The 27,598-nt window shown below is 45.5% G+C and overlaps 1 protein-coding gene across 3 annotated transcripts in view; it reads left to right on the top strand.

Moving 5' to 3' along the window:
• Window positions 1-27,598, top strand: part of gphnb (gephyrin b) — a 74,240-nt gene that overhangs the window by 25,028 nt on the left and 21,614 nt on the right. Inside the window, exons 3-9 of one of the 3 annotated variants that reach the window (XM_061091588.1) lie at window positions 6,908-6,965; window positions 7,093-7,185; window positions 10,080-10,174; window positions 10,354-10,420; window positions 14,152-14,424; window positions 16,000-16,134; window positions 25,173-25,197. In XM_061091588.1, coding sequence (XP_060947571.1) covers window positions 6,908-6,965; window positions 7,093-7,185; window positions 10,080-10,174; window positions 10,354-10,420; window positions 14,152-14,424; window positions 16,000-16,134; window positions 25,173-25,197 — 746 coding nt within the window. Of the gene's footprint in view, window positions 1-6,907; window positions 6,966-7,092; window positions 7,186-10,079; window positions 10,175-10,353; window positions 10,421-14,151; window positions 14,463-15,138; window positions 15,152-15,999; window positions 16,135-25,172; window positions 25,198-27,598 lie in introns of all 3 variants that reach the window. The other 2 variants (XM_061091587.1, XM_061091590.1) reach the window with 2 other exon arrangements.

Below are 27,598 nucleotides of genomic sequence, written 5' to 3'. Positions count from 1 at the left end.
GAATGTTCAATTTGTGCAGTAGTGCAAATATTCAAATATGCTTATTATGGTGCTGGTGCAAATATGCAAATATTCCAGGGTGCTGGTTTGGTGGAGTTATTGCAGTTCAGAGGAGTTTAAAACATCTAAATCCACAATGCAGATAGATATGATATGATTCTATGATACCCCATACGGCCTCTGTAAGATTTTAAAATCACAAGAGGTTGTGTTTTATGTCAAATCTATTAACAATAATAAATTGAGCTCAAATGACGTTCACTCTGATCAGTTTCAACTTCTGTCCATCACCGATAACAGCGTCTCACACATTTCTGTTCAAAACGCCTGCAACAGAAACGCTGTCACCACAACATGTAAACATCAGACACGCTTCCGTACACATCAGAGCCCGGCTCCATGCAGCAGCCATTGATTGGCTGGAGCTCCTCTGTCACCGTATCACTCCAGTCAATATCACTGGAGTGTCAACCCCCCCCGCTGCTGTGGGACTCTTCACTGATCCATGCTGGTCATGTCCTTTATGGTATGTTTATTTTTAGGCCAGTGTGTAATGTATGTGTGAAGGCTGTGTGTGACACAGAGGGCGAGTGTGTGTGTGTGTGTGTGTGTGTGTGTGTGTGTGTGTGTGTGTGTGTGTGTGTGTGTGTGTGTGTGTGTGTGTGTGTGTGTGTGTGTGTGTGTTCCATGTTATGTTCGTCACACCAGATAGTGATCAGGACTCGTTGCAGGTTCATTTATACACTGGAGGAATTGAGATGGGAGCTTATTAGTACCGCTTTGTTTGTGAACAAGCTTTAGTTGACGTCTGTGTTTTTGACAATTTTGAATCAGAATCACAACCCACCTTCAGGTTCAATAATGAGGTTTGAGCTTTTATTCCCTTATTTCTTGATTTAGGATGACTGAACTCCACCAGTTTTTTCACTGTGAGCCACTCGTTGATTCGGTTTTAATTGTCTATTGACATTATAGCATGTGGGTTTTGCCACTTATTGAAACAACAATTCATTTTGAACATTGCTTTACCTGTTATTCTGGTTCAGACTAAATTAAAAAGTCAGGCTGTCCAGACCGAACAAGGTCGGAGTGAAGCCAAGCAGATAAGGGGGAATTGGCTCAGGGCAGAAGAGTTAAGGGAACTCTTAATGTTTCCTCGAGTGAGAATTAAGTGATTATCAATTTAGCACTTCAGAGATGGAGTTAATATTCATGAAACAAGGAAAGGGAGAGTGATTGGCTGTTGACAGTTGATAAAGAAGGTTCTGTTGTGTTTGCTGGACTGAGGTTTTTTTGGCTCCCAGTGAGGCTGGGGCTCTGGGATCCACTCAATCCACTTAAAAGCCACTTTGGACGGATGTGTCCCACACCAGTGAACTGATAGGGTTGAGTTTGGATTAGACTCAGTGCTTTTAAAACATTCAAATTGGACACTGGGACGTGCAGTGAGCGATGGTGGCTGATGCGGACGGGGGCCCTGGCTGACCTCATCTGGCCCGGGCTCCTCCATGCCATGTTAATCCACGCCACGAGTCAGCGGCTCCATCCGGTCGACCAGCTGGAACGCCGTGCCCTCAATGTGCCACCGCCGCTGTGACAGAGACAGAGGGAGAGTGAGGGGAAGGAAGGGAGGGGAGGGAGGGGAGGGACTCCGGGGCCACAGCAGGACACTACTTACAACTGTAATCATAGCAACTCACAGACACACACATACACACACACACACACACTCAAACACACACACACTGGCACACGCAATCTATCAGTTTGCCCAGTTTGAGGTTCACGAGCATCCAGAGGTGTGTCGGGAGAGAACAAATGATACGTGGCAAAACAGAGGAGGGTCAAACAAATGATACCCAGACTCAAGGACACACAGAGGAGATGAGGCCGAGGTGTGTGTGTGTGTGTGTGTGTGTGTGTGTGTGTGTGTGTGTGTGTGTGTGTGTGTGTGTGTGTGTGTGTGTGTGTGTGTGTGTGTGTGTGTGTGTGTGTGTGTGTGTGTGTGTGTGTGTGTGTGTATAGAAGTAAATGCACCTGTCTGTGTGTTTTGTTTGTTTGCGTCTTTACCTTTTCCGAGCAGGTGCTTTTGCTGACATCCCTATTTTTTGTGTGTGTGTGTGTGCTTTGAAGGTTGGCCTCTCCCCCGGTGCTGTTGAGCCAGCTCCGTGTCTCTGCCCTCCAGCAGCTTGTGTCGTAACAACCTTCGTCAATTTTACAAATTGTCACGGCTAACAATAGCTAGAAGTCAATCAGCTGGGTGACAGTCGGACCAATTTCCCAGTGAGGAGACAGTCAGGGGACAAAAGACGCACACACACACACACACACACACACACACACACAACCCTGATCTGTTAGAGGTTTGATCGATTAGCACTTTAATAACTATCATAATTGGATCAACTTTCTAAACTATTCATGCGATATTAAAAGCTAAAATCTAAGTAACTGGTCACATCCCAAAAGCTGCTCGAATCCATGTGAAGATGAAGTTGGTTTGGTGTGTGTTGGAATGGTTCGGAAAATGAAGCGCGGGAGAGGCTGTCAACAATGGCCGAGCTGGACCAGGACGACATTTATTCTGTAGATAAATCCAACGCTTGTGTGGTGGAGTGGTCTGCAGAATATCTTACAGCGAGTGTATTTCCGAGGCGTCCTGCGTGTTGTTTAGTGGCTGTGAGTGGAATCATGGGAGTGAAACCCCCCTGCGGTGCACTCAGAGCTCACGGTCGGGGTTTGAAGAGGTGGGCTAGTCCGCTCCTCCTCCTCCTCCTCCTCCTCTTCTTCCTCCATCCTCCCAACCCTCCTTCCATCAGCTAACATGTTGAGAGCTGACCCCTTGAGAGCTTTCCCACATACGGACGAAAGCAACAACTCAGCTGTAATGGGCTCGTATCCACGCCACTACTGGGAACGATGGCCGAGCCTCCCGTCCTCTCCCCTGGATGGAGTGTGTGTCTAAGACGGCAAGAGGAAGAAAGAGAGAGTGAGATTGAGTGCCGTGTACAAAGAGCTTGTATTATTAATGAAATTACCCTGGCAGATGGGTCTCATCTTGGAAGTGTCCCACAACCACTGAGATTTGCAGCTGGCTCACATGCACACTCATACTTTTCCTCCCCCTTGTTAAGTGTGCCTCTGACAGTCTATCCCCCACTTTCCCTTTCTCTCACTCTTTTCACTCCAACTCGTTCTATCTTTCCCTCTTTATCCTCTCCTCTGTGCTCGTCTTTTATTCATAGAGAGATTTCGGACCGCGGCGTCCAGGCTTTCAGGCCAAAACTACTGCTATGTTCACGCCCCCCCCCCCCCCCCCCCACCACACACACAGACACACACACTGTTCACCTCCCTCCCCCTGCCCCACTCCTTCCCCTTTTCCATTCCTTCCTTTGCCCGCATCAGTTGTCCACACCTCGAGCAAAAAGCCTTTATTCCAGGCCGACTAGCTTCAGTCTGCAGTTTGAGGAAGAGCTTTATATGTCGCGCACACACACACACACACACACACACACACACAGTAGAAAGAGACATGGATGGGTGTGTGAGATTAAAATGTTGCAGGCCCATTCCCCTCTAACAGGCTTCCTTCAATTCAGAGCACACCCACCCAAAAATACAGCCAAATTTGCACAGAAGCCAGTGACGCTGAAACAAACACACAGTTACGCTCACACTCATTTACAGTATAAATCAACACACACATCACATCCACAGATACACACGCTGTATGTGTATTGCAAGTATACACACATACATGCACAAATGAACACATCATTTCAAATACATACAGATTCCCCAGATATTTGTATGAGCTCCAATTTTGAAAGCATTGAGAGCTGAAATAAAGAACATTGATTATCTGGTTACAATTGCACGAGTCAAGCTACTGGGATTCATCAGGCAGCAAGTGAAGAGAAGGTGATGTGCAAGTGTACGGATCTGAGCGACTTTGACAAGGGCCAAATTGTGAAAGCAGTCCCATAGAAGAGTAGGAGCACGTTCCAGTGGCGAACCTTCACCTCCCATTCACTTCCAATCTGTGAAATACCTGAATGAAACTGTGGCAAAGCAAATCACCAGCGTGGAGTTCAACCAAATTCTAGCAAATACATCTAATACAACAGTCCTGCAATTGATGGTCCTGACATGAACGTGATAATGTGCTGGTTTTAATGGTGACACATGTAAAACTAAAGCTTTTTATCTACATGTGTCTTTAACTTATACTGTATATTCATAGGAGCAAATACGCATTATATATAACTCCATACACACTAATTTCCATATATAAATATATATAAATGCAGATGTTATTTACTGTATAGGTATGCATACACATGTATGTCTGTAAGCATACAGACGGATACAATTTCCCTTTACTGACATATCCGAGCAGAAACACGCGTGTACGTGCATTTCACATTCTACACAAAATGTCAAGTCAACAGCATATTTCTCCTTCCGCACAGAAATGGCATCCCCGGTAGTTACCGAATAAAAAAAAACACAAACACTGGCTGGCACACACACAAACTCTCACACACTTTCTCACGATGAACAACACAGCAACCAGAGGCTTTAGACAGGAGGGGTTGCCTAGGAAACGGTGGGAAGGAACCCTAGTTATTTGTGTTGAGCATATTTTCATTTGGGCTGAAACAGAGAGGCATAAAAACCCCAGGAGAGGGAGAGAGGTGATTTGTCCTGACAGCTCCTTTACTCTCCCGAGGTGTTACACAGACAAACACACACACACACACACACACACACACATGTGTAAACGGACCAATGCACATTCATGAACACGTAAAAAAATAATAATAATAATAAAATACACACTCGCATACACACAGGGAGACACATACAGAGATGCCAAAAAAAAATCCTTCCCTCCAAAACACGTCAAGAAAAGTAAATCATGTGTGCCATCACAGGGATGTCAACAGGGGAGTGTGTTTGTGTGTTTGTGTGTGGGCGTGTGTGTGCATGTGTGTGTGCATGTGTGTGTGTGCATGTGTTTGTATGGCTGCGCAAGTTAGCGAATGCTCCGAGTAGCCCTACATGTGCAGTGTTTCATGACAAAGTCATTCTTAAATGATTCTTTCTGACTCCTCTGCCTCTTTTGTCAGAACCAGACAGCTTCTCTCTCTCTCTCTCTCTCTCTCTCTTGGAGTTTCAGCCTGCTGCAGTATTCTGGTGTCTTGCGTACAGAACATCCCTCCGCCGCTCCCTCGCACGGTTTGAAAACCGAGCCGGGCTGATGGATTCTTATCAAGTGATGCTTCCAGTGTGCAGGATTCAGCCGTCGTAACCCGGGCGTGTGAGGAGTTATCGTCTCGTGGGTTTTAACAAGCGTCTGAAAGGCAGATAAATAGCAGATGCTTCAATGTTCACAGAGGGTATTTCAGTGGCTGACGTGGAGGGGAAGCATGATGCAGTGGTCTCCCAAAAATAGCGCTCCTTTAAAAAAAAGGAAGAAATAAAAGGGTTACATAAGGGGTGTCTGTGCAGAGCCTTCACCTTGAGCCTCGGGTTGGCTTTGGGGGGGAATGTCGTACCAGGACTGGCCACAGGAGGTAGCTGTGGCTCGCTGTTCAGCAGCAGCCTCCTCCTCAGTGGGCCATCCTGTGGAAAATCCTTTCAGGAGGAGATGTTCAAGGGCATTCTCCCTCTCCTCCTTTTTTTGCCGCTGTACTTCGGCGTCTCTCGCTCCTTCCTGCCTCTGCTCTGGTCTCATTCTGCTCGCTCAATGTCCTCCTTTCCTCTCTCACACGTACAGGGCATCGTTGGAGTTTCTGTCACGTGAACTCTATTCTCTCCATCGTGAATTTCACAAGCCTCCATTTCCTTAAATGCAAATTAAAACACGTGTTTTTAAAGAATGGAGGTGAGGGGAGAAGAACAACATATTTACGAACACTGATTTGTGTGTGTGTCTCTTTATTACTTAGAAAAAGATGAAGGCGACAGTTTCCTGCACCTTCACCTCTTGAACCACGTGTCGTCCCTTTTCCACCTTCTGTCGCCCCGGAGCCGGTGCTCCTGCCGGACATAGAACAAGTTTCCACACATTTCACCAGAAAACCACAAAGCAAAGGGTTCTGTCAGGCTTGATTTCTTTCCACCTTCTTCTTTGAGGTCTCTTAGCGGTTTCGTGAACCACAAATTGCTGCATTACATTACCACACACTGGTATGGAGCCCGAGGGGAGCCTGGAGTAGAGCCGCTGCTCCTTTGCGTCAAAAGGAGCCGGTCGAGGTGGGTCACGATATCTCCTGAGCAGCTGCAGCTTTGGAGGTTTTCTGGGAATGTGCAACCGGGAGGAGACCCCAGGGCAGAACCCGAACTCGCTGCAGGGGTATAAATCCCATCTGACCTGGGAAGGCCTCTGGATCTCCCAGGAGAAGCTCGATTTGTCTGGATTACGCTGGTTTGCCTGCTGCCACCGCAACACGACCCTGGGTTCAGTTTCCAAACCTGCCGAAATGTGGACTACTTCTCAAAAGGACTGAACTGGCTCTGCACCAGAACCGGCACTGGTACCTTAAGTTCCTATTAGAAAACAGATAGAGGGGCAGAGAGGATGATGCAGTGGTTTGCTCTCAAGAGGGTTCTGAGTTTGAACCTGACGGCCTTTCTGTGTGGCGTTTGCTTAATCCTTGTGTTTGTGGAGGTTTTCAGGGTAAAGTCAGATTGAAGGATAGGCTGTACAGACGGATGATGGAAAAGAGAGACTGTCCTTAAGATGGGATGGCAAGGCTTGTTAAAAAAACACTGACTTCTGACGGGGTCTTTTCTTGTCAGCGGACCCTCTCTGATGATGAGAGAGGATTTTCTTGCTGTCTGGAATCGAACACGTGATGATGACATGTTTGATGTAAGAACTTTCTTCCTCTCTCAGGTTGGGGGGAATGATCACAGCCTACAAGATAGTGCCAGATGAGATCGATGAAATCAAGGTATGAAATCTATCTGTCTGTTTATCTTTCTGTGACAGTATCTGTCTGTATTTCTGTGTTCTAATCTGTAACTACAATTTAACATGTGTGTGTGTGTGTGTGTGTGTGTGTGTCCACCCACCAACAGGAGACTCTGGTGGACTGGTGCGATGAAAAGGAACTTAACCTCATCCTAACCACCGGAGGCACAGGCTTCGCCCCGAGAGACGTCACGCCAGAGGTGGGTTCACGTGTTTCTCATTAGAATTTTATATTTAGCCAGATAACGAACAAACAAACAAGGACAACTTTCAGTGAACAGTTTTTGCCGAGAGGTCACATGAGGGAACTTGATCGCCTGCAATAGAAATATGATGACGGCCAAAGTAAAACGTAGGAGTTCCTCTGTGAGAGGGAAAGACTGAGGTGGATCTCTCCTGTTGCTCTCTGAGCGTTATTCAGAGAACCTCAGCGTGTTCTTGCTGATTACAAATGTGTGTTGCAGCGCTGATTAACACAGGTTGTAATTAGCCCCTCGGTCACATGGGAAATAAAGAGGCACCAGTGAACCCCTTATCAACTCAAGTTTTTGAAAAAAGGGATTGCATTGCAAGTAATTCAGAGTTAATGGGTGGCAGGTCTCAGGTTGCATGTTGTTTGTGTGTGTTTCATATTTCACTCTCTGTTTTTAAAGATGTACTACGTGCCTCCTTTTCTTCCCATTGTACAAAAATGAAGCTAAAATATCACAGATATAAATATATATTTATATATGTGTACACACATTCTTGCATATTGCATAAACTCCGCCTACTGCAGTGTAGAGGCAGCAGACCTCTGTGTAAATATACGTTTTGTCTTTTTCTTTCTCCTTTTTCTTTACTTGTCTCATCACACACCTTTAGATTGAAGGATTAGAAGAAGCTCTTTTTGGATTTACACTGCTCCACTGCTGTTACACACACACACACACACACGCACACTCACACATACAAGCAATTTGGCAGGGGATGAGCCGTGGTTCTCAGCACTATCATTGGTCCTCATCAATCATGGTAGACAGCAGCAACCTTCCTGGAAGAGGGAAGACACGTACACACTGTAGTCACTGATAACACCTGATATCTGATCCAACCCCGTGTGCCGGAGACACTGATATCTCTCCGTCTGTCTCCTCTCTGCGTCTGTACAGAGGACACAGACGACTGTATTCTGTGTCGATGAAAGCAGGACACAAGCCTTAATGTCCTTTATCTCATGGGAAATGTCTTTCATGTGGAAATACTTCACTTTGCTTTCCCTTTATTTTCTGTTCGAGTAAGAGCTACATGTTACCGTCATTTTCAATGCAACTATTCATGAGTAATCCACCTCTCAATGATCAGAAGGTTGAAACTTCCTTATCCGACCTGTTCCCGGCCTTGATCCGGATCAGGAGACAGATCCAGGAATATTTTATAGATTAAGTGTTTCTCAGCATTTTCACTGATTTGTCGAGAATTCTTTGTGGATCTTGATTAAAATAAATTTGTCTACATGTAAGGGAGTGTGTCCTTAATTTGCTTCAAATCCAAACAAAAATCTGGATCGAGTGAATTTAAATGCATGAGCTCTCCTTCCACATGCGACTGCATTGCTTTCTGCCGATTAGCATAAGACGCATGATTAAGAATAATTTTCCCTCTGTAAATAGGTAGGAATTTTTAAAGGAAACATTCAATCAAGGCGCTGATCTGCACTAAGCTACATTTAAGGAATAGGATTTGCCAGAGTCTGTAACACCTCATTTGCTTAAATTTCATCACCTCATCATCTATGAGTCCATCTCCTGCCCTTGTTATACATCCCCGCAAACGCACAAAAACACACACACACACACACACACATGTAATAAAGATAAAACCTCGCCTGAGCATATTTCACAAATCACGCCAACATTAAAAAATGATTCTTCCAATCACTCACTTTATATGATGTATGATGAGCTACAAATCCAGCCTCACCCCTCCCTGCCTCTCTCTCTCTTCTATCTCACCCCTCCCTCCCTCTCGCTTGTTTCTATCGCACCCCTCCCTGGTCCCACCAACACTCTTTCCCTTCTCTCTCTCTCTCTCTCTCTCTCTCTCTCTCTCTCTCTCTCTCTCTCTCTCTCTCTCTCTCTCTCTCTCTCTCTCTCTCTCTCTCTCTCCTCCTTCTCCTCTCCTGAGTCCAAACCCACGATGCTCATCAGCGGCTCCTCTGCTTTGAAGTCTTTTCTCCCCCCTCTCCCTCGCTATTGGTGCGTTTTTGAAGTGTCACTCAACTCAAGGGCACCCAACACACACACACCCAGCAGAAGGAGAAGGCTGTGTATCCTCCCTGTGTCCGTCAGGAGCGTCGACGTCAACCGCAGTCCCGCAAACAGATGCACTCCCACATAAACAAATACGTGCGGTGGAACCTGTGTCGGCAAAAGCACTGAGACTAAAAACATCAGCAGCTCCGGAAACCACTTGAATGGTTTTCTTCATGTTTGTGCACAAAATAATTTAAAGCAACCGTTCGTCCATAGAAGCACAAACTTTATAGGAGAAACTTTGACAAAAATTCCACAGATTGACCACGAAAGAGACATATTCCTCTATCGATCTCAAATCAATCTTGATTGCTAATGGGAGGAGGAGGGAGGAGTCGGGTCAGATAAGGATTTTCCAGTCAGTTGAGGCGTGAATTGAGCAAAACGGATTGTGAATCATTATTTCAAAGGCAGTCCTGGTGTTATAAGTCAAGACATGTTGTTGTCTCAACCGTGGGACTTACTATATCCTGCTTTTCCACTTGAAGTCCACAGTTTCACTTCTTCACCGACACCAGTATTTATACATACATTCTTATTTTGAAGGTTCCTTGTTTAGCTGCATTGCTGCACTGTATCTAAATTGACCTGAGAGGATTAACCTGAACGCTTTGCAGATTTATGTGAACGTCCCGCTGTGGTGTTCATGTGTGAAAGACAAAACTGCATTTCCTATAAAGTTTGTTCAGACCAAATTGTGTGGACATCCTCTCGAGGTCATGCCTGAAAAAACAGCTTTAGACTGTGGCTACTCTTACAACTGTCCTCTCTCTCCCTCCTTCTCTCTCTCCTTTCTCCAGGCCACTAAAGAGGTGATAGAGCGCGAGGCTCCTGGGATGTCTCTGGCGATGTTGATGGGTTCTCTCAACGTCACACCACTAGGCATGCTTTCCAGGTCAGTCTCGCAATCGCTCATGCAGCACAATCAAAACACGAACATTAGTTTGATTTGATATATCTCTACAGGCCTTTATGATGACGAACATTAGACAAATGCAGGAAACAAACTTGTTGCAGTGACACACTTTCCTCAGTTGCATTCTTTTAACCGTCCCGTGTGTTGCCGTGTTGCAGACCGGTGTGTGGAATCCGAGGGAAGACGCTCATCATCAACTTACCAGGAAGCAAGAAAGGCTCCCAGGTAGGAACCACTCCAAACTGCTGTAACAACAGCTTCCTCCTGTGGATGTTGGTGTTCGGTGCAAAGAAAGAAATCTCACCTGGCCAATGTGTTTATGTGACAAAATTAGCTAAAGCACAAAGAAGACCAATTGAAAAAATTTTAGAAATTCAAATCCGAAATCCATGAAAGCCTCCTGATCCCACGCTGCTTCACAGCTTCATCAAACTAGGACTTTTGTTATTGTTTCTATTGAGAGGCACCTTTAGAGATTTTTGTGATTCCAACAAACGCACCTTTGGGTCAGGGGGTTTGATTCCTGACATCTGTCCTCGAGCAAGACACTAAACCCCATTTGCTGCTGATGTGTGTGTACCGTGCTGTCATTTTTGTGTGAATGGGTGAATGTGTGAGTGTGTTTGTCTCAACATGCCTATATACTTTATGTGTGTGCATGTACGTGCGTGCTGTCTCTGTGTCCCACTCCATCTGTCTCCCTCTCTGCTGCGCTGACCTGCACATCTGTCTCTGTCTCGTTACGCGCCCGCTTCTCCTGATCGATTTTAGTATTTCTTTTTAATCAATTATGCCACCTCTTCCCCATCTGCTGCCATATTAGTGTCTCCCTCATCAACCCCCAGTTAAAGTTAACGGCACAAGCTGCCCACTGCAGGCTTTCATTACGATGATCTCCTGTCATAAAGATAACGGGGGGGGAGTCCGGCTGACCCAGGAGTGTCGGCGTTTGATCTTTTACTCGCATTTCATTTTCATTTATACCTAAGATAGAATACTGTATCCTCTTGTAGTTTGTATAATGTATATTTTGTCCTCATTGGGACGTGAGGATATGATTTTAGAGGTCTAGGAATCTAGAAAACCTCCAGCAAATGCTTCCGTCGTGACATTAAATAAAACAAATGTCCTATGAATATGTAAATATTAAATGAAACCTGTACATTTACCAACAGCTTTGACAAGACAAACGTGTTCAGACTGGTGGCTTCCCCGGCGATTTCAGCGTCATACTTTTAGCCTTTTTCAGGACTCGAATGGTCAAACTTTAAACAACAAAGAAGGAACTTCTGTGACTTTTCATCAAGGTCAAACTCAGATAACCCTGAAACCTACATTTCCCATAATGCCACACAGAACTGTTCAGTCTTTTGGTCTTTCCTGCCTGTTTGATACCCAAACTGTTGAAACTGGACGACACAGGGGTTGGTGGGATGAACTGATTAGAATTCAGAGGTCAAAGGTCACAGTGACCTCATATGAGTCTGGGAATAAAATGTACCGTATGTAGACTGAAACTTCGCTGCTTGGTGGAGGCATCAGGGCGGTAATTCAACTTTGCAAGTAGCAATTTCCCCCCGAACAAACCTCCGCTGCTCTCCCCACCTCTCACTGCCGTGGTAACTGTGTTTTCACGGTATGACATCATCACAAAACATTTCAACTCTCGGCGAGGATGCGTCCACCTGCAGCGCTGATGGTTACCTGTGGGGAAGACAATTCTACCCACTGTGCTGACATTTCTGCTCACTGCAGTGGCATTTCTGTCTGCTGGGACAGACACGCTTCCAGGAACAGAGAAGAAGCACAGCAGCTGATTGCAGTTTCAACCTGTTGACACTTTACAAGGTCAAAGGTCACTCATATGACACTGGGAACAAATGTATGCGGACTGAAACTGCACTGGTGGAGGCAAACAACAGTAATTCTAGTTTTGTGTCTACTGTCCTTGTTTCGGTTTGTCTCTCGTTTCTCCTTCTCTCTTCTTTACTCTTAATTGTTCGTCCCACGTAGTTTTTTTTCACTCTCTCAATGAATCTCTGTCCCTCTGAATGTCTCCATCTCCTCGTCCCTGTCTCTCTCCCTCTTTCTCTGTTTCTGTCATCCTTTCTGCAAACCTCCCCTCCGAACAGCAGCGGCCTCCCCCCCCTCGACCTCCGTTCCTCTCTCTCTCTCGTGTTTCTCATGCTCCAGCAGTAGGTCCAGGGATTCTGCTCTTTAGTGTTCTTGACAGTTACTCTCCTGCAGGACAAAACAGAGAGGAAAAAAAGCACTCCTGACGTACCTAAAAATTTCGCCCAGCACTCAATGAAAGAACAAAAAGGGAAAGGAGGAATGTCTCCAGGCTCTTAACGCCGTTCTCGCTCCCCTGCTTCAGCCTGACCCGCCCGGCCCTCCTCTCCACATCTCTCAAAAAACTCCTCTCAGATGTGGGCTTCAAACACACCAGGAGGAGGCACAAACAGGCCTCTGCGTGCCGAGGGGGTCCGGGCTGCGTGTGTTTGTGTGACGGAGTGGCATGGGGGGGTTCGAGAGGGAAAAGGTTAGCTCGCGGCTACGCAGCAGGGCTGGCGGGCTCGTGGCTGACTGCTGAGATTAACCCATTCCACCTTTTTTCATCTGAAGAGCGCTCCTGCCCTCCTTCCTGGGTTTCTCCCTGCGGATGATGCTATCCCAGCGAGAGGCGCACATCCTAGTGGGCTTGAAATTCTGTCAAATCAAGGTTAACATCGCCTTATTTAATCTAGCCTGTGATGTGCACACTTTTTCTTTTTTTGAAAGCACATGGAGTTGGGGGAGAGGTTGCTCCAAAAAAGCCAGCGTAGATACTGTTAGGCGTTGGGGGGGGGGGGCGATTAATAATGCAGCCTCTCAATGCTTTAAATACACAGGAAGATAAATAATTTCACAGATTAGCTCTTGTCTTGGGAGCGAGGAGAATGGAGCGTTTAGCATCGCCGAGGAGCCCACAGGCACACTGACACACAGAGAGACACCGCAGAGGAAATCACCGGTGGAGGGAGGGAGGGAGGGAGGGAGGGAGGGAGGGAGGGAGGGAGGGAGGGAGGGAGAGAGAGAGAGAGGGAGGGAGGGAGGGAAGGGGAGCAGGATTGTGTACTTGTGGCCAGAGGGAGGCGCTGTACTTCTGTCTCGACCAGGGTCATGCACCAGTAGAGTTTCACAGAAATGAGCAGACTGTTGTATTCATTCTACTGTACCCTGCATTGGAAACTTTTGTTTCATCATCATGTTTATTGCTTCTTTCATGTTTGATCCGTGAAATCAGGTTATTCTACAACTCAACAAGTTGCTTCCTTTCTTGCTCCTTGTGCAAAATATGTTTTTCGTCCCTAATTATTTCCACTTGTTGAGTCATTTATAGTCTGCCAGCGGCTCAAAGGGCAAATCATCCCCTTTTCTAATGTGGTGTGGGTCAGGAAAGAACCCGTTAAACTTTGGCGTGGATCAGGATCAGGAAGCATGTATAGGAATAAAGCTTCTGCTGTAACAAGTACAACAAACTCTGTTTAGAATTCCTCATAGTTTAAACATTTCCTCACTGAATATTGGGAGATAAACGCTGATTTTTAGTTGATCGACAGTTCAGCATCGCTCTTGAATTTGCTGGACCTGATTCTGACAATTAAAGCTGCGACTCTCAGTCAGTCCCACTCTTCTCCCAGGGGAATGTACCTGCTCAACAAAGTAACATAGTGAAGAACAGACATTCAGGATGAGGAGTGGAAATCAGAATGGAATTATTCGACCTAGTCCGACTCACTGAACATTCAAACTCATTTAATAGCTGCTTTTTTAAAGTTCAAAAGTTGCCTAGTGTTGCTTTGAGTTACATCAGTGACTGTTCAGGAGCCTGTTTCTTCTTCTTCGCTGCAACTGACCACGTCGTCCAATACAGTGTCTTTTTACTAATGTTCTTTTTCCATTCTCCATTCCAGGAATGCTTCCAGTTCATCCTGCCGGCGTTGCCGCACGCCATCGACCTCCTGCGCGATGCGATTGTGAAGGTAAAGGAGGCGGCGGATGAGCTGGAGGACTTGCCGTCGCCACCGCCCCCCCTCTCGCCGCCGCTCAACAGTTCGCCACGCCGCCAGACGGAGGACAAGGGCGTGCAGTGCGAGGACGAGGACGAGGAGAAGAAGGACAGCGGCGTAGCATCCACCGAGGACAGCTCCTCCTCCCACATCACCGCCGCCTCCATCGCAGCCAAGGTACGTGGACGGGCGAGAGGAGAGGAGAGTTTTCATACGTGTGACGTCATCCATCATCTCCACATGTTCATTCATACACTACATGCATGTGTTAAAGGGGCCACATGCAGGATTTTAACATCAGTGACTCATTCCCAAAAAGTCAACAGTATAATTTCAAAATATTCTAAAAATTACAATTCATTTCTTCAGTGAATACAAATGGGAAATGCCTATAGTCTAGTTACCATTCAGTGTTATGAGCTGTGTGCAGTTTACAGACCAGGTCGACCAATGAGATTAGCTCAATGTAGATTTGTGATCTGCTTTAGAGGAAATACAGTGTGTTTCAATATTAGACATAATAATAAAAACAAAGATTATATTGCTTGTTTGATCCAGGGCAGATGTTTCTGCTGTGCCTGTCAGGACATCACAACATGAAGCTCTATAGGATAGATGTTCATTCACCCTTTGATTATACTTGAGTTAGAAAGAGGATAAATGTGTTTGTTAGATGTGTCATCACGGTTTGAAGAATTTCAGGGTCTTATCTTTTTAAGTATCAAAATCCGCCTTGTTTCAAAACAAAGGTTTACTTTGATCTACACATAGTGAAGTTTAAAAAAGCCACAGGAAGCACCTTGAAATTTTTAATTTACAGTTTGTCCACCCATATCTTAGGAAACATAGCTGTTTCCTGTTGTACTTAACTATACTGTCCAAAACAGGAAGTACACAGGACAGAGTGTAAATATGAATGAGACACTACTGTAGTATTAAAATGTAATGTATGAGTTGTGATATTTTAATTCAACACTTGAAGCACAGAGAATTTCTGTTCTCAAACTGAACAACACGCCCTTGAATGAAGATAGGGGGGGAATCAGACATGGGACAGGCCTCATTGGTCCTTTATGACCTATATACAGATATATGGACTGTTTAAAAACCTCACTCTAGCCACCTTAAGTGGGAACCAAGCTTTCTTTCAGATTGTGTTGTGACTATTATTCTTGTCTAAATCTTTGCCAGATGCAGTAATCTGTGTTAAAGTCATTTCGATGAACCTTGATTCAATGATTAAAACGTTTTCTGATCATATTTTATCCGGAGACGACTCTTTGGGCTTCCTGTTGTAAAAAAAAGAGTCAAACCTATGATTTAACATATCACTCCTTCATCTGTGTGTGTGTCTGCTCTGTCCACTTACATGTAACCTCATACCCATCATCCCATCCTGCCCAGTCTGCAGCCTGGAACTGCTCTGAGGCTCTGTTGTCAGGGTAACCTCCCACCTCATTGTCCAATCACACATGGATGCTGGTAAGACTCAGCACCCCCCGCCCCCCCTCTCACCGAAATCTCAACAATCATGATTTGTGATCATCGCGTCATGTTTTGTGTTTCATTTGACAATCACCCATGTATATGTATAGAGATGATGGAATATTTGTGTGTCTGTGCTGTAAGTTTGTTGTATACCTTTGTGTGTTTCTGGATCTTCAATATCACTATGTGTGTGATTATGGTTATGGTGGGTGTGGTGTTTACATGCACGTTTGTCTACCTGTGTGTGTCTGTGTGTGATCTTAGATCCCAGACTCCATTATCTCGCGGGGTGTGCAGGTGTTGCCCAGGGATACGGCCTCTCTCAGCACCACGCCCTCGGAGTCGCCCCGAGCTCAGGCCACCTCCCGCCTCTCCACGGCTTCCTGTCCCACGCCCAAAGTGAGTTTGTGCACTCAACACACATTTGACATCCTTGTGAGGACTTGCAGTTGACAAGATTTATTTCCCAAACCCTGATCTCCATCTCCAACGCTTCTCTTAATCAGTGGGACCCAACCTGGTTACAAGGAAACTTCTAACAGGACGCAAGAGGAGTTATCCTATAAAAAACAAACTGAATCGTACGAGATCATAATAGCTTCTCTTGAAATACAGCATTGGGGATTAAAAATCACAAAAAACTTGTACATAATTTGAGAAGTTTAACAGAAGCTTTTCTTGTTATGATTAAATTCGGGAAAAAATATTTAAGATAGAACATTTTTGTATTTATTTTTGCCAATGTTGGATGGAACACAAAGTATTTCTACCCACCAGCTTGATATTGTGTTTTAAAACATTTAATTCTTGTCGGTTTCTGATCGAATCACCTTTATAATCCAAAGATCCCAAAAGGAGTTTTGGCTTAGAAATATATTTTTCGTTTTGCTTTGACTTTATTTTACACTGAATGTGTTTTTCTCCTTAAAACCCTAATTTAAGAACATATTATCTTGTATACAGTTGCACAAACTGTTTCCCTACTTGTTCAAACACTCGCACGTCACACACTCTCTCCTGATTTCTTTCAGTGTGTCAACTTGGCGAAGTGTACGTTCTGTGTTTGTTTTTAATGTGTTTTATATGTAAAACCCCTGTTGTTTGTGTGTGAGTGTGTGTTTTTTGTGCGTTTCTGGAGACAGCAGGTTGTGGGTCTAATGCTTGGATGCCCATATTCCCCAGGTTTAATTCAACAAATCCCAATGATCGTACCTAAAAAACTCAGTCTGCTTTGTCTGTGCCGGCTTCAACGGGATACCTCAACATTTTCCTTCCTTCTAAAATTGCCTCGTGCTCGGTTTTCATCACCTGAACATGTCGAGCCCCTCCCCCCCGGTTAGTCTGAGGCTTGATTACACCCACGACTGCCAACTTGTTTCCAACTTGTTCAAGATCAAAATTACAATCTGAAATGTCCACGTATCCTGCTGTGTGTTAACTGATCTCTCCTGCAGGTTTTTAAAATGCCGAATGGCGTCGACTCTCTCTCTCTCCCTCTCTCGCTCTCTGTATCCTCTCTCTGTCTCCCTTCCCGTTTCTCTTTCACCTCATCTGTGTCACGTCTCCATGTGTCTCCCGGACAGCAGGCAGGTGCCATGGGAATATATGTGAGGGGGTTTCCATGGGAACAGAGGGATGGGATGTTGATGGTGGAGGGAGGGCGGGTGCATGGGCGGGTCATGCGACAGAGGAAGCAGACAGATGAGAAGAGAAGAGAAGAGAAGATCTCTCTATCTCTCTATCTCTCTATCTCTCTATCTCTCTATCTCTCTATCTCTCTATCTCTCTATCTCTCTATCTCTCTATCTCTCTATCTGTCTCTGTCTCTGTCTGTGTCTCTGTCTCTGTCTCTGTCTCTGTCTCTGTCTCTGTCTCTGTCTCTGTCTCTGTCTCTGTCTCTGTCTCTGTCTCTGTCTCTGTCTCTATCTCTGTCTCTGTCTCTGTCTCTGTCTCTGTCTCTGTCTCTGTCTCTCACTCTCACTCTGTCTCTGTCTCTGTCTCTGTCTCTGTCTCTGTCTCTGTCTCTGTCTCTGTCTCTGTCTCTGTCTCTGTCTCTGTCTCTGTCTCTCACTCTGTCTCTGTCTCTGTCTCTGTCTCTGTCTCTGTCTCTCACTCTGTCTCTGTCTCTGTCTCTGTCTCTGTCTCTGTCTCTGTCTCTCACTCTGTCTCTGTCTCTGTCTCTGTCTCTGTCTCTGTCTCTGTCTCTGTCTCTGTCTCTCTCTGCTCAGCGGTGTTTGTAGAGCACGGAGAGGTCAGTGCAGGAGAGAGAGTCGCTCACCCTCGTGGTCTCGTGGTCCAGTTTTCTGTCCGTCCCATTCTTGTGCCCGCGATTTATCTCGAGGACGACTCGAAGGAATTACTTTAAATTTTGTTCAAAAGTCCCTGTGACCTCGCAAAACCTTTTTGACTTTGTATTATCTCAACAACGCCTTGAGAGAAAGCGATGATTAGATGTCAGAGGTCAAAGGTCATAGTGACTTCATGCGGGTCTGTTGGGTTGTTTCTACATCTTGCCTCCGCACCCCACTGGCTACCGAGCCTCTGCATGATAGCAATTCATTCCTCTGATCATGTTTAGAGAGCCTCAGACTCAGCTGAGGCGATTGTGACCTCAGCTGAGCTACAGAGTGTGTAGCTGTAAATAATTAGACATCAGGGAGCTGTGATGCTGCTGCTGCTGCTGCTGCTGCTGCTGCTGGGTCCATTGATGCAGTGAGGTAATCCTCAGCCATCACTCCCTCCTTCCCTCGCCCCAACATGCAGACACCTGCCTCTCCACTGAAGGCTTCCTTTGTCAATGACCCTGTTTGAGCATCGCGAGTCTGTCAAGACCACAAGCCGGCCACTTTACGCCTTGTGCGTGACATGCTGGTCTGGACATGTGTGTGTCTTTGTGCGTGGCCGATAACAGACAGTTAATGGCTTTCCTAGGTATAGCTCTCAGCTTGTTTAGATTGTGTCACGGGCTGTTTCCCAGCGACAAGCTGCCATATGTTCTTTGAAAATTCCCACGTTGCGAGCGGCTTGCCGACATTATGTACACAATGTCCCCGGAGCCGGAGCCAGGACGGCTCTCTTCACTGATGCATTTCATGTGCCACTGTGGGCTGCGTGTTGGTTTGTTAGCTGTGTCTTGTTGGCAGCGCTGCGTGGTGGCAGTGAGAGGAGAAGGTGTGGAGTAGGTCTTAATCTTGTCACCGCCAGAGCTGCCGCTGAGGTTGCCTTTACAAGTGGGCCCGACGCCACAGAGCAGAGCGTGAGCGAGGAGCCGCTCTCCTGCCAAACAGAGAACATGCGTAAATAAACACAGGTCATGTGTCAGCACTTCCAGCTCAAGCTGCATTTGTCAAGTTTGTTTTGTGTGTGTGTGTGTGTGTGTGTGTGTGTGTGTGTGTGTGTGTGTGTGTGTGTGTGTGTGTGTGTGTGTGTGTGTGTGTGTGTGTGTGTGTGTGTGTGTGTGTGTGTGTGTGTGTGTGTGAGTGTGTGTGTGTGTGTGTGTGTGTGTGTGTGTTTGTATGTTTGTGTGTGTGCTAAGAGAGACACAAAGAGACTTCCGGTGAATGCCTTGTGTGCTAAGCAAAAAAATTTCTGCATGTGTATTTTGCACGTATGTATGTATGTAAATGTGTATATTTGTATGTAGCTAATAGGTTTTGTTATTAAGCATAGAACCTGTGCCTCTGCAACACAACTCATGTCCACACACGCACACACACACTCACACACAATATAAAAAATTGGAGGCACAAAATCATCCTCAAGGGAAAAAGTGTCTGTCTCACTCTGTCTCTCACACACACACACAGACACACACACAGACATACACACACACACAGACACACACACACAGACATACACACACACACAGCCCACAAATGCAAGCAGATACAAAAGGATTACAAACTGAGCTGCTCGACAACCATTCATGTAACCAGATTTTCTTCCTCCTGTCACACTGTCTCCTACTTGCACTTGTACACACAACAAAGTACACACACACACACACACACACACATAGGGAGGGTAGTTGTGCCCTTCCAATCTTGTGAGCATTTAGTGCAGTTATGTAATGGTGAGCTTGGATTAATGAAGCATATGGGAGATGCGGCGGTGACTCAGCCGATGGTTGACTGTGTGTGTATGTGTGTGTGTGTCTCTGTGTGTGTGTGTGTGTGTGTGTGTGTGTGTGTGTGTGTGTGTGTGTGTTTCACTGGAGCAATATTGGTTTGGATTTTACTTGTTTGAGACATAACCACAAAAACCTACTACTGCATGTTTTCTGCCTCGTGTTCTGACACTGTGCAACATTTTTGCGTTTTATGAGTGTTCACTGTAAAATGTGGGATTATTTAAGTAACGTTATTTCTGCGACGATAGTTCAATGAATGGTGGACATACAGATTTATGATATAAAGTGCCTCTTAAATCCTCTAGTGAGCCTCATCTGATGCATCATTTTTGATAAAGTCAGTCAGTATTCAGTGGTTAGCTGCAGACTTAAGGTGGGACTTCCTGTCTGAAATAGAGTTAGTTTTGATTAAAGGCCTTATTTTGTATTTGTCAAATGTTTTATTCTCAAGTGAACTCTTCAGTACAACTTTCCAGTTTGTTTGTAAAAAACAAAATACACATATTATCAAGACACAACTTTTATTAAGTCAGATCAGTCAATGACGATTCAAACCTGTGAAACGGAGACGCTCCAGAAGCCGGCCTGCTGCTCTCCCCTCGGTGTCACCAGGTTTTCACCTTGATGCATCTGCAAGTGCGAGCATCACTTACACTCGCTGCACTGTACACGGTTCCAAACAGCCCATCAACTTGACTGATGATGGCATTTATTTTGATTAAACAATCTGCTGCTCTCACTCTCGTGGGGCCTTTGCACAAACTCTCTCAGGTGCAGGCTGTGGTGCACCGAGAGGACGCTGCCGCACTTTGCACGGATCCTATAGCCTCTTCTTTTGATGAATGGCTTGATGTATGGCTTTGGAGCCGGGGCCAAAGCTTATGGAAATCACCTCCTCCTTCTCCGTTGAAGTGTGGGAACTGAGTCCGAGTGTAATTCAGATCACGCCACGTCCATGACCTTCACTGTGGACGTTTTGTCTTTCTGGTCACTGCCGCAAGACACAACGAACCCGTGTTAATATGCACACGTGTGCAAACAGTCAGGCTCATACATAAATTTACACATATTACACATAAATAGAAACAGAATTTTTTTCCGACCTGCTTTGACAATGGGGGGGATGAGTTGGATTTGCTACATGAGATACTGTTTTATTATGTCAGTACAAGAGAAAAGGGATAAAATTACTTATTTAGTTATCAGCTAATATCAGTCATTATCCTTCCATCCATCCATTATCTATGCTGCTTATACTATGAGGGTCATGACGGGGAATTGAACCAATCCCAGCTGACATTGCACAAGAGGCGGTGTAAACCCTGGACAAGTCACAGACGTTTAAAGACAAATTCATTTTGTTGTTTTTATGAATTCTTTAGATGAAAAATTGTCTTTCAATTAGAAAAAATGTCCGTCTCGATTCCCATTGCGAACTCACAAAGAAGAAGCTTGGATAGAGATCCATGGCAATCTGTCCGTTGCCGGATTTTGAAAGCAGTCAAAACAAATTACGACAGTCATGCTGTGTGTGTGTGTGTGTGAAAATGTCCGTGGCGTTGGGCCCAGGCCTGATCTGTACACGCTCCCAGTATCATCACTTGCAAATGAGCTGTGACAGAGGATCATTGACGGAGTGAAGTGATCAGACGGAGGCAGATGAATGATTTATGTCCGGGCTGTATGAGTAAGTGCCGTTCCAACGTCAAGTGAAGCGGCTGTGGTGAGACAGATCAGTCATCTCCGGGCCCGTACATCCCCTCTCCTCCTGTAGCCCAGCAACCGGGGCAGGAAACACCACAACTATCAATATGTTATAGAGAGGAAGTGTTTATGCATTTGTGTGTGTTTGTGTTGTAAACTTCTGCTAAATGTGGTGCTGTTTTTGAGCTAAGAAGATGAAGTAGATGAAGTTTTGTTCTTCTTTAGATGTTGATGGCTACCGACATGGAGTCGATTTCCACCAAAGAGAAACCATCTCTACCTTTAACTCTGTTTCTGTGACCGGATGCTTGGTCAGTTTATAGCAGAGGACACGGACGCCTGGTGCAGTGTGATGCTCCACCACTGTTTTACAGCCTGTGTCGTCATTCCTCCGAGGTTTTATTCCCCTGTGGAAACGATAGATAGCACTTGTTATACGCCTTTGTGTCCTATTGGAATTACTCACCCGATCCTACTGTGTGTGTGTGTGTGTGTGTGTGGGTCAGTACCACTAGATATGTGTTATTGTCCTCCTCCAGTGCAGTAAAGCTCATAAAAAGTGACTCTTCGCCTCCTGGTCTGCTGGAGATGTGGAGGATTTATGATGGAGTGAGTGAGAAAAGAAAGGCGAGAAGAGAGATGGAGAGAAGGAACAGAGAGTGGGAGGGAGTGAAAGCAAGAGAGAGAGAGAGAGAGAGAGGGAGAAAAGGAATGGAGAGCATGAGTTAGAGAGGACAAGGGACCGAGTGGGAGGTGGGGAAGGGGAGAAGGATGGAAATGAAAACGAGGGGAATGGACACAGAGGGAGCAGAGGACAGTTGGCCCCTGTGGCACAGTCTGTTTGTCCTTCTTTATCCATCTGTCCGTCCCCGAGGGCCAGTCCCTTACCTCCCATCACTTCAGGTTCCCTGACCCCCCCGACTCCATCCTCTCAAATGACTAGGTAGATGACGAAGAGTGAGGGAGAGAGAATCACATACGTCTCCTTCCTCAGCAGAAACGCTCATGGGAAGTGAACACACACACATAGTCACACAGACATGTGCAAACACACACACACACACACACACACACACACACACACACACACAGCAGACCTCAGTCATGCGTGTTTGATTTAGCGCAGCACACTGCACCGTATGGGCGACTATATACCCCCCCCTCCTCCTCCTTCTCCACCTCTTTATGTCTCTCTGGCTGTTGCGTTACTCGCTGCTCTTCGCTTTCTACTGCGTCCTCTCTCTCTCTCTCTCTCTCTCGCTCTCTCTCTCTCTCTCTCGCTCACCCTTCCTCACTCACCCTCTCCCAGTTAGTGAGTGTGTAAAAGTGTGTGTGTGTGTGCTCTTGTGTGCATGTGCCGGGGAGCTCATTCTGTTCCGACTCCAGGCAGAAGATGGTAAGTACTGTCTTTCCTCCTGCATTGCCGAGAGGTTGTTTACAGGTTCTGTGTGTGACTGTGTGCGTATGTGTGTGTGTGTGTGTGTGTGTGTGTGCGTGCATGCACATTTGTGTGCCTGTGTCTTAATAAGCGAAGGGTTTTGTATTATTAGCTGAGTTGGCATGGGGGTGGATTCATTGCGTTTGCAGTGTGTGTTTAGTAAATATAATTTGTTGTCCTCCATGCATATTGGTGCATGTGTGCTGCTGCTGCTGATGTTGACGATGCCTGAAGCAGGAACGCTGACAGGCCGGGGATGAGTTCAGGGGGTAGGAGGGTGAGTAATGTAGCGATGGGACTGTGGACTGGAACTACAGCAGGGTTGTTGGGTATGATGTGGAGGAAGATGATGAAGGGGCTCATGTCTCTGGGACTGTTTCTGTGGTGTTAGGCGGTGGGGGACATGGTTACATAAAAAGGCAAAGAAGGAAGGTTGACAATGAGCAGGCAAGACAGCGAAGGAGTCTCCCAGGTCTCCTCAGTGTCAAAGCCAAGCAAGCAAACAGTCACCTTCTCAGAAACAGAAGCCTCTACTCGTTTAGCTGCTGTTTTCATCCTCCTTCAAAACCCCTCAGTCCCGGCTCCTCTTGGTGATATACCTCCTGCCCTGAGTTATCGTGTGCTCCCCCCCTACAGCACATACTGTAAATGGAAATGAGGCAATATGGATGAAGAAGCTCCTGGCTTCAAAATCCATGATGGCTTTACAAGGGTCACGAGGAGAGGCAGGGGGGTATTGATGCATCTGTGGATGATGACTTCACCGATAGTTAACTGCCAGGTACACTGATAGATTTGCAGCTTTATCCATTTTATTTTGCACACAGGTTCCCACAGAATAGATCTGTGCAGGTCCGCTAATGTCTTCTTGTAAATAAAAAAAATAAATTAAATTCATTTTATTTGTAAGGCACTCTTCATCCGAGAATCTCTTGTGCCTTTTTATGTCCCGTCTGTTAATTCCTGCTGTTTTACAGAAACAATAAAGCTTTTCATGTCAACACAGGCCGATGGAACATCCAATCCAAAAAATCGAATTACATTTCGATTCATTTCACCAGGATGTTCTCAGTAGGCTGCATTACGGCCAGTTAGCTTAGCTTAGCACAAAGACTGGAAACAAGAGGAAAGTGGTAGCGTGACTCTTTAATACAACGCTAACAAAATCTCTTATATCTTATTTCGTTTGAAAATGTAAAATGTAACAATTGTTTTTATCAAAATCTCTTCAAAAGGCTTGACTTGTGTTATATATTTTGTTGATGTCACGTTTTCGGTGAACATGATTCTCGCCTGAGTTGCTAGTTTGTTGCACTACAATCAGGAAAAAATAAAAAAGCATAGAAAAACCCGCTTTGGGGCATTAGAGGGACTCAAATATTCCTCCTGTACTGTCAGATTTTTCCATTGCTTTTCTTCTGAAGACAACAAGATCTTGAGGTTCTACAGAGAAAGATTTCACAAGGAGGTTTTTTTTTCTTTTGACGTCTTCTTAGTCGAATCTTTAAATGGCCTCGGGGGGGGAAATTGAAACATGCACGTGAAGGTGGAGCATTCTTCCTCGTCTCTGTTAACAAGAGAGACGGCAGCTTTCAATAACCGGATGGAAGAGGCCCGGTGATATTAATTGAGCCGTGCAGAATGAGTCGATACCCGGTTAAATCTCAGGTGCAGGAGGGACGGCTGAGAGACGTGAGTCATATAGAGAGCGGGATGGATTTTAATGTGAGTGAAATACTGTTGCAGAGACCATGAAAGTAGCTGCAGGCAGAAGGAAAGTGCTCTTTTGTCTCTGATTAATGTACACACATTCAGCCCCCCCCCCGTTCCCTCTCTTTGGCTCGTGCTACTCATGGACCATTTGGGTCAAATTGCTTTCGGCATTAAGTCAGTTCAGCTGAGTCCGGTGTGCTTGTTCATGTGTGCGTAGAGCGTGGGTACGAGGTGGCGTTCTTATTCTTTCGTTATGAGGACATATGGATATCTTTAAGTGTAAATACACGAGTGTCGAAGAGCGTTTAAATGTGTTTTCAACTCGACACAAATGCATCATGGCCACGCGTCGGCATGTGTGAAGTTTGCGAACATCGTGTGCGATATCATATTTGACTGGAGTTACTCACGCCCACTGACTCTGAGAGTTTGCCTTGAGGGCGACGGAGAGAGAGAATGGAAAGACGACGAGAGAGCCGTGAATAGCAAGGCCGAGACAGAGAGAGAGAGAGGTGAGAGAGACAAACAGTCGGACGGAAAGAAAGAGAGGGAGGAGAGAGGACAGACAGGAAATGAAAGGGATTAAGAGGAATGGATGAGACTGTCTGACCAGCTGTACTGAACGTGCTCATCCACCATGTGAGGAGGAGAACCAGGAGCTGGTGAGCCGCATAACACGCGGCCGTCAAATCAGCTGTGCTAGCTCTTATTCTCCGCCATGCTGGCAACTCACTCAATAGCTCATTAACTTCTAATAGGTGAAGACGTGGAGACGGCCATGGGGGGGGGGGGGGGGGGGGCGGTGATGAATGGCCGGGGCCGGACCAGGGAGCGTGCAGCACATGCTCCTGGTCAGCTGCGGCTCCTGCTTGTTTGGCTCCTGCACGGTTCATTCTTCCTCACATTTATTTATTCCAGGGTGAGAGCAACTTTTCTTTTTTAATAACCCTTCTGTTTTCAAAGCGTAAGCACAAAATTTAAAAAATACGTTTACAGCACCGACATCACACAAGTTGAATTTGACAACTCGTCAGAATCCTGCACAGTCAGGGGCTGTGATGTCATTCAAAATATGTTTACAGTTATGAAACTGAATCTGTGGTTCGGTTTAGATGTGAGGGAAGTGCAATCCAATTACAAACCATCAGGATCTTACACAGCTGTTTTTTAAGTCAATAGATATGTTGAAGAAACAGCCGTCTCTTAACTAACAGTTCGTATTTAAGGTCTGTTAATCAAAATGTCAAAAAAGGTCCTATCTCACATTGTTATTAGAAGATTTCCTGGATCTGAGCCTTGTGTAGTTTGCTCCTGCAGTTTCAGTTTGTAATCGCCTGTGGTTTCCTGCCGTTGTCCATTATCTGAGGAGCAGAGTCTGATGAGGGTAACTGCTGTGAATCTGCTCCGTTTCAATGAGGAGGGATGAGACTTTAATCTCATTGACAGCCCTGCTTTAAAAAAAGTTTATTAAATCATCTAAAATGTTATTGTTTCATGAGGAAAAGCCCGGGAATCGTCTGTTGATTTCAGTAATAATTCATCATGAGCTCGGTTGTCATGCCCGACTGCATTATTTTGTTGGGAATAGACGTGAAATTTTTAAAATAGATTTCACAGAGATGTTTTTTTTCCGTTATTATTTTAGCTGGAAGGTTTTTCCACCAACAAACACCTCTGCCAGCGCAGATGGTCGTGTTTTTGTGGTGTTTATGTTTTTTGAATCTTGACAAAACAAGCAGATGAAGGCGATGCCGCGTAGAAGCTGTCAGGGGCCGTGCACGTAAACAGGGAAATGGCTGCAGGTGATAAACAAAAAAATCCAAATCCTGATCGACTCCAACGTTTTTCGTCCTTCAAAATGCAGAGAACTTCACGGGCAACCATCTTGTAGAAACAGGCACAAACACAACATCCTCCCGACCTCATTAGCAGAGTTAATAAAAGTATTTTATGCCGTTTGGTGGGGGCATTGTTTTTAAAGGGTCTTACCACAGCGTGAAGAAAACCGGTCCTGACCCCAGTGGAGCAATAATAGGAGACAATATTGGGTGCTAGAAATAAATGATGTTGCATTTTTCCGGCTCATTTTTATTTCCCGTGGGATTTGTGTTGTACAGTGTGTTGTGTTGCATGTCTACTGTGAGCGATACGAAGGGATGACTGGATATTGAGTTCTGGATCAATATTTGACGCCTGCATCGATCCCAGGGCGTTCACGTACAGGAGTGTGTGTGGTTTGCATTATTTATCAGTTGCAATCAATTTTTCGGATTTGTGGGACTTTTAAAGCTATTGGAAAATATAACGGTGTTGGACCTAGCATAGCAATGGCAGCACTGAACACACAGTAACAGTCTCATCTTTCTGTTTGTAGTTTGTTTATAAGTTGGAAAAGATTTGTGATGTTGTCTTGGAAAGAGTGAAGGTCAGTTGAACCAACAGGAACTTGAAATGTATAATATGTGCCAGAAAGATAACAGAAAGATGATGAATATAGAAACTGTTCTTTAAGTTCCAATATCCTGAGTATGAACGCCGCCATCTTGCATTTTGAGTCTGCGCAGTACTAGTCAAGGTTTTGAGCCGCGGCATTGAGGTCCCGCCTCTGCACGCGCTCGACCAATGGGAGTTCATTACTCATAGCAGCCACCAGGTGGTGATCGCTTAGGCTTCACTTTTGGGGAGTTGTCATGTCGTCCATCTTTATTTCCATTCTACGTGTTTCTTCATTTGTGTTTTACACCTTATGCAATAAGGAGTGTGTGGTACAGATCATAAATGCAGTATGTCTCTATTCTGGAATAACATGAATGCATACACATGAATGGAATAGTAGCTTTGCAACCATTTATTTCCCGAAAGACACACTGAAATTTAAG

This window comes from Limanda limanda, chromosome 18 (genome assembly GCF_963576545.1).
Source record: "Limanda limanda chromosome 18, fLimLim1.1, whole genome shotgun sequence".
In the NCBI taxonomy this organism is placed as follows: domain Eukaryota; kingdom Metazoa; phylum Chordata; class Actinopteri; order Pleuronectiformes; family Pleuronectidae; genus Limanda; species Limanda limanda.
This window is presented reverse-complemented; position numbering and strand designations above follow the sequence as displayed.